The following is a 6,560-nucleotide window of genomic DNA, read 5'->3' as shown; positions in this document are numbered from 1 at the left end:
GTGACCCCCTGTACTCGGGGTGTGTCACAGCCCGTGTCCCCGGTGCCAGTCCTGAAGCGCTTCAGCGCGTCGAGGCCCCTGTGGCCTCCTCTCAGTGCGCGGGCAGGTCTGATGCTTTCCTCTCCCGCTCAGCATTAGCAATGGCTCCCTAGAGTAGGCTGGCTGCACAGAACTTGCTCCCTCTTCTGGGACTGTCTCCCCCTCCCCTGCCTCCCCCTCCCCTGTCTTCCCCTTAGCTGGTGTGAGTGAGGAAGTGTGTTTGTACTTTAGAAACAGTGCAGTGTAGCTTAGACTTCCCAGGAGGGAAAGAGGAGCTCTGTGCAGCCGCAGGCGGGTGCCCAAAATGCACGGGTGGAGAAAGCATCCGGCCTTGCCCCTGCTTTCTGAGGACGGCGCAAAGGCGCTTAGCGGCAGCGTGGGCAGCATGACCCGCCTGTAGCCAGGGCCAGGGCGTGCACCTATGCTGCCGGTGGTGCTGGTGAGCTGCCAGCGTGCGGGCCCTGTACTCGGGGCACGTGTCAGGACTTTGGCGGCACCCTTTGTCCCCAGGAGCAGCCCCACCCAGGTCCCTGTAAGCAGGGCTGGGGAGGCTCCTTTAGCCAGGCAACAGGAACGAGCGCTCCCGGGCCCTTGCCAGGGGGCAGCTTGCAGAAGTGCCGTGCCGCAGGGCACGCTCCCGCCTTTGGCCCTGCTTCGGGCTGGCGCCACGTGGCTGGCGGCCTCGGAGAGGAGGCTCCCGGGGCTCTGCAGACGGCTGTGTTGCCGTGCTGCGCTGCGGCCGGGCTCCAGCCTGTCCGAGTGGGGCACAGGCCAGAGCCTGCGCTCCGTATGCTTGCTGGGGGGTGCCGGGCAGCAGGGGGCGGCCCCGTAAGTGGGGTTCTGTGCGCCCCCTGGCCTCAGCGGGCGGTTGGAGGGACCCCCTGTAATCAGGCGGGTGTCCCTGGCCCCGGTCTTTCAGAGGCGTGGGGCCAGGAGTCATGGGGCCGGGCGTGTGCCCTCCCTGTCCTCGGGGCTGGGCTGGTGGCCCCTCGGCTTTAGGCCGTGAGCTCGAGTGCCTGACTCTAGAGTCCGGTTCCTGTTGCCTTGGGGGAAGGCCGAGCTCTGTGGCTCCCTGGGTGTGGACCGGCCTGTAAGCAGGCTGCGGGTCTGGGAGCCTTTGTGCTCCCTTCAGCTGGCAGCCTGTGTGGGGCGCCCGCCCCGTTAGCGGGGAGCGCCCCGGAACTGGAGAGAAGGAGCCTCCAGAGGCCTTGGGGACCAGAGCCGCCCTGTAAGCGGTGGCCAGTGCTCTGGAGTCCCGGGCACTTTTTAGTCCGGGCAGCGGCTTGAGCCCCCTGTAAGCAGGGGTGCAGCCTCTTGGCCGCTGCCTTGCGTGCCCGGCTTCATTTGCCCAGAGGGCCCGGCTCCCAGCACGGCGTGGGACTGCGCCGGACGTCGCGACGGTGAGTCAAGCTGAGGCTGGCGGTTTTTGGGCAGCTGCGGGGCTGCGTGGGTGGTGGCGTGAGGATCTGGCTGTGGGGCTGTCGGGTGGCGGTTCCCTTTGGCAGCGGGAGCTCCTCAGGCCTCATTGTGTCCCCGTCGACGTTTGCAGAAGCCGTGGGACGGCGAGGCAAGAGCGAGCCGCAGGAGCGGTCTCTTCGGGCTCAAGAGTGGAACGGCGAGGCAAGAGCAAGCTTGGAGCTTAAGAGGGACACGAGGGGCCCTCTGGGCAAAGGGCTTTTCCAGGCCAGGGCACCTTCAGGGTGCCGCGGCTGTCTTTGCGCTGGGCGACCTCCCTGTGTGCAGGGCTGGTCTTTGCTGTGGTTGGGCCTTTTGCCCTTGTGCTCCTTTGGCTGCCCGGAGAGAGGGGCAACCCTGTAAAGGAGGGTGAGAGCCCCTGTCTCCGCACCGCAGGAGGGAAACGGAGCTCTCCCGAACCCCGGCCCAGCTACCCTGTAAGCAGGGCAGGGCTTTTCCCCGGCCCCGGCAGCTTTCTGCCTGCTGCTGACCCCTGGCCAGCGTGACCCCCTGTACTCGGGGTGTGTCACAGCCCGTGTCCCCGGTGCCAGTCCTGAAGCGCTTCAGCGCGTCGAGGCCCCTGTGGCCTCCTCTCAGTGCGCGGGCAGGTCTGATGCTTTCCTCTCCCGCTCAGCATTAGCAATGGCTCCCTAGAGTAGGCTGGCTGCACAGAACTTGCTCCCTCTTCTGGGACTGTCTCCCCCTCCCCTGCCTCCCCCTCCCCTGTCTTCCCCTTAGCTGGTGTGAGTGAGGAAGTGTGTTTGTACTTTAGAAACAGTGCAGTGTAGCTTAGACTTCCCAGGAGGGAAAGAGGAGCTCTGTGCAGCCGCAGGCGGGTGCCCAAAATGCACGGGTGGAGAAAGCATCCGGCCTTGCCCCTGCTTTCTGAGGACGGCGCAAAGGCGCTTAGCGGCAGCGTGGGCAGCATGACCCGCCTGTAGCCAGGGCCAGGGCGTGCACCTATGCTGCCGGTGGTGCTGGTGAGCTGCCAGCGTGCGGGCCCTGTACTCGGGGCACGTGTCAGGACTTTGGCGGCACCCTTTGTCCCCAGGAGCAGCCCCACCCAGGTCCCTGTAAGCAGGGCTGGGGAGGCTCCTTTAGCCAGGCAACAGGAACGAGCGCTCCCGGGCCCTTGCCAGGGGGCAGCTTGCAGAAGTGCCGTGCCGCAGGGCACGCTCCCGCCTTTGGCCCTGCTTCGGGCTGGCGCCACGTGGCTGGCGGCCTCGGAGAGGAGGCTCCCGGGGCTCTGCAGACGGCTGTGTTGCCGTGCTGCGCTGCGGCCGGGCTCCAGCCTGTCCGAGTGGGGCACAGGCCAGAGCCTGTGCTCCGTATGCTTGCTGGGGGGTGCCGGGCAGCAGGGGGCGGCCCCGTAAGTGGGGTTCTGTGCGCCCCCTGGCCTCGGCGGGCGGTTGGAGGGACCCCCTGTAATCAGGCGGGTGTCCCTGGCCCCGGTCTTTCAGAGGCGTGGGGCCAGGAGTCATGGGGCCGGGCGTGTGCCCTCCCTGTCCTCGGGGCTGGGCTGGTGGCCCCTCGGCTTTAGGCCGTGAGCTCGAGTGCCTGACTCTAGAGTCCGGTTCCTGTTGCCTTGGGGGAAGGCTGAGCTCTGTGGCTCCCTGGGTGTGGACCGGCCTGTAAGCAGGCTGCGGGTCTGGGAGCCTTTGTGCTCCCTTCAGCTGGCAGCCTGTGTGGGGCGCCCGCCCCGTTAGCGGGGAGCGCCCCGGAACTGGAGAGAAGGAGCCTCCAGAGGCCTTGGGGACCAGAGCCGCCCTGTAAGCGGTGGCCAGTGCTCTGGAGTCCCGGGCACTTTTTAGTCCGGGCAGCGGCTTGAGCCCCCTGTAAGCAGGGGTGCAGCCTCTTGGCCGCTGCCTTGCGTGCCCGGCTTCATTTGCCCAGAGGGCCCGGCTCCCAGCACGGCGTGGGACTGCGCCGGACGTCGCGACGGTGAGTCAAGCTGAGGCTGGCGGTTTTTGGGCAGCTGCGGGGCTGCGTGGGTGGTGGCGTGAGGATCTGGCTGTGGGGCTGTCGGGTGGCGGTTCCCTTTGGCAGCGGGAGCTCCTCAGGCCTCATTGTGTCCCCGTCGACGTTTGCAGAAGCCGTGGGACGGCGAGGCAAGAGCGAGCCGCAGGAGCGGTCTCTTCGGGCTCAAGAGTGGAACGGCGAGGCAAGAGCGAGCTTCAGCATCGGTGGCTTCGAGCCCAGGAGTGGAGCCGCAAGGTAAGAGCAGCAGCTTGGAGCTGATGTGTGAGGCTTTTGGGCAGCCAAAAGGATCTGTGGGTGGCTGGTTGGGGACGTCCCTGTGGGGCTGTTGGGTGGCGGTTCCCTGCAGGCACAGGGTCTGGAGCTTCTCAGGCCTGAGTGTTTCGTCGTGCATTGGCAGAAGCCGTGGGACGACGAGGCCCGAGCGGCGGGGTCTTCGAGCTCAAGAGTGGAACGGCGAGGCAAGAGCAAGCTTGGAGCTGAAGAGGGACACGAGGGGCCCTCTGGGCAAAGGGCTTTTCCAGGCCAGGGCACCTTCAGGGTGCCGCGGCTGTCTTTGCGCTGGGCGACCTCCCTGTGTGCAGGGCTGGTCTTTGCTGTGGTTGGGCCTTTTGCCCTTGTGCTCCTTTGGCTGCCCGGAGAGAGGGGCAACCCTGTAAAGGAGGGTGAGAGCCCCTGTCTCCGCACCGCAGGAGGGAAACGGAGCTCTCCCGGCCCCCGGCCCAGCTACCCTGTAAGCAGGGCAGGGCTTTTCCCCGGCCCCGGCAGCTTTCTGCCTGCTGCTGACCCCTGGCCAGCGTGACCCCCTGTACTCGGGGTGTGTCACAGCCCGTGTCCCCGGTGCCAGTCCTGAAGCGCTTCAGCGCGTCGAGGCCCCTGTGGCCTCCTCTCAGTGCGCGGGCAGGTCTGATGCTTTCCTCTCCCGCTCAGCATTAGCAATGGCTCCCTAGAGTAGGCTGGCTGCACAGAACTTGCTCCCTCTTCTGGGACTGTCTCCCCCTCCCCTGCCTCCCCCTCCCCTGTCTTCCCCTTAGCTGGTGTGAGTGAGGAAGTGTGTTTGTACTTTAGAAACAGTGCAGTGTAGCTTAGACTTCCCAGGAGGGAAAGAGGAGCTCTGTGCAGCCGCAGGCGGGTGCCCAAAATGCACGGGTGGAGAAAGCATCCGGCCTTGCCCCTGCTTTCTGAGGACGGCGCAAAGGCGCTTAGCGGCAGCGTGGGCAGCATGACCCGCCTGTAGCCAGGGCCAGGGCGTGCACCTATGCTGCCGGTGGTGCTGGTGAGCTGCCAGCGTGCGGGCCCTGTACTCGGGGCACGTGTCAGGACTTTGGCGGCACCCTTTGTCCCCAGGAGCAGCCCCACCCAGGTCCCTGTAAGCAGGGCTGGGGAGGCTCCTTTAGCCAGGCAACAGGAACGAGCGCTCCCGGGCCCTTGCCAGGGGGCAGCTTGCAGAAGTGCCGTGCCGCAGGGCACGCTCCCGCCTTTGGCCCTGCTTCGGGCTGGCGCCACGTGGCTGGCGGCCTCGGAGAGGAGGCTCCCGGGGCTCTGCAGACGGCTGTGTTGCCGTGCTGCGCTGCGGCCGGGCTCCAGCCTGTCCGAGTGGGGCACAGGCCAGAGCCTGCGCTCCGTATGCTTGCTGGGGGGTGCCGGGCAGCAGGGGGCGGCCCCGTAAGTGGGGTTCTGTGCGCCCCCTGGCCTCGGCGGGCGGTTGGAGGGACCCCCTGTAATCAGGCGGGTGTCCCTGGCCCCGGTCTTTCAGAGGCGTGGGGCCAGGAGTCATGGGGCCGGGCGTGTGCCCTCCCTGTCCTCGGGGCTGGGCTGGTGGCCCCTCGGCTTTAGGCCGTGAGCTCGAGTGCCTGACTCTAGAGTCCGGTTCCTGTTGCCTTGGGGGAAGGCCGAGCTCTGTGGCTCCCTGGGTGTGGACCGGCCTGTAAGCAGGCTGCGGGTCTGGGAGCCTTTGTGCTCCCTTCAGCTGGCAGCCTGTGTGGGGCGCCCGCCCCGTTAGCGGGGAGCGCCCCGGAACTGGAGAGAAGGAGCCTCCAGAGGCCTTGGGGACCAGAGCCGCCCTGTAAGCGGTGGCCAGTGCTCTGGAGTCCCGGGCACTTTTTAGTCCGGGCAGCGGCTTGAGCCCCCTGTAAGCAGGGGTGCAGCCTCTTGGCCGCTGCCTTGCGTGCCCGGCTTCATTTGCCCAGAGGGCCCGGCTCCCAGCACGGCGTGGGACTGCGCCGGACGTCGCGACGGTGAGTCAAGCTGAGGCTGGCGGTTTTTGGGCAGCTGCGGGGCTGCGTGGGTGGTGGCGTGAGGATCTGGCTGTGGGGCTGTCGGGTGGCGGTTCCCTTTGGCAGCGGGAGCTCCTCAGGCCTCATTGTGTCCTCGTCGACGTTTGCAGAAGCCGTGGGACGGCGAGGCAAGAGCGAGCCGCAGGAGCGGTCTCTTCGGGCTCAAGAGTGGAACGGCGAGGCAAGAGCGAGCTTCAGCATCGGTGGCTTCGAGCCCAGGAGTGGAGCCGCAAGGTAAGAGCAGCAGCTTGGAGCTGATGTGTGAGGCTTTTGGGCAGCCAAAAGGATCTGTGGGTGGCTGGTTGGGGACGTCCCTGTGGGGCTGTTGGGTGGCGGTTCCCTGCAGGCACAGGGTCTGGAGCTTCTCAGGCCTGAGTGTTTCGTCGTGCATTGGCAGAAGCCGTGGGACGACGAGGCCCGAGCGGCGGGGTCTTCGAGCTCAAGAGTGGAACGGCGAGGCAAGAGCAAGCTTGGAGCTGAAGAGGGACACGAGGGGCCCTCTGGGCAAAGGGCTTTTCCAGGCCAGGGCACCTTCAGGGTGCCGCGGCTGTCTTTGCGCTGGGCGACCTCCCTGTGTGCAGGGCTGGTCTTTGCTGTGGTTGGGCCTTTTGCCCTTGTGCTCCTTTGGCTGCCCGGAGAGAGGGGCAACCCTGTAAAGGAGGGTGAGAGCCCCTGTCTCCGCACCGCAGGAGGGAAACGGAGCTCTCCCGGCCCCCGGCCCAGCTACCCTGTAAGCAGGGCAGGGCTTTTCCCCGGCCCCGGCAGCTTTCTGCCTGCTGCTGACCCCTGGCCAGCGTGACCCCCTGTACTCGG

General features: G+C 66.9%; 1 protein-coding gene across 1 annotated transcript; it reads right to left on the bottom strand.

Moving 5' to 3' along the window:
* Window positions 1–595: 595 nt before the first annotated feature.
* LOC132076565 (nascent polypeptide-associated complex subunit alpha, muscle-specific form-like) lies at window positions 596–2,422 on the bottom strand. Its single transcript, XM_059477693.1, has 3 exons — window positions 2,371–2,422; window positions 1,411–1,639; window positions 596–1,331 (listed from the first exon to the last, which is right to left on the bottom strand). Exons 1-3 carry the CDS (start codon window positions 2,420–2,422, stop codon window positions 596–598), a joined length of 1,017 nt encoding a protein of 338 aa, XP_059333676.1.
* Window positions 2,423–6,560: the final 4,138 nt, after the last annotated feature.

This window comes from Ammospiza nelsoni, chromosome 9 (genome assembly GCF_027579445.1).
Source record: "Ammospiza nelsoni isolate bAmmNel1 chromosome 9, bAmmNel1.pri, whole genome shotgun sequence".
NCBI classification, from domain to species: Eukaryota; Metazoa; Chordata; class Aves; order Passeriformes; family Passerellidae; genus Ammospiza; species Ammospiza nelsoni.
This window is presented reverse-complemented; position numbering and strand designations above follow the sequence as displayed.

What these genes read in the sequence shown, in the direction of transcription:
- LOC132076565 (XM_059477693.1), bottom strand. Translation starts at nt 2,422, where the DNA reads ATGCTGCCCACGCTGCCGCTAAGCGCCTTTGCGCCGTCCTCAGAAAGC. An exon ending in GCCGTCCTCAGAAAGCAGGG is followed by an intron (nt 1,640 to 2,370) that starts GCAAGGCCGGAT and finishes TCCACTCTTGAG; the next exon opens with CCCGAAGAGACCGCTCCTGC. An exon ending in GTCCGGCGCAGTCCCACGCC is followed by an intron (nt 1,332 to 1,410) that starts GTGCTGGGAGCC and finishes CCCTGCTTACAG; the next exon opens with GGGGCTCAAGCCGCTGCCCG.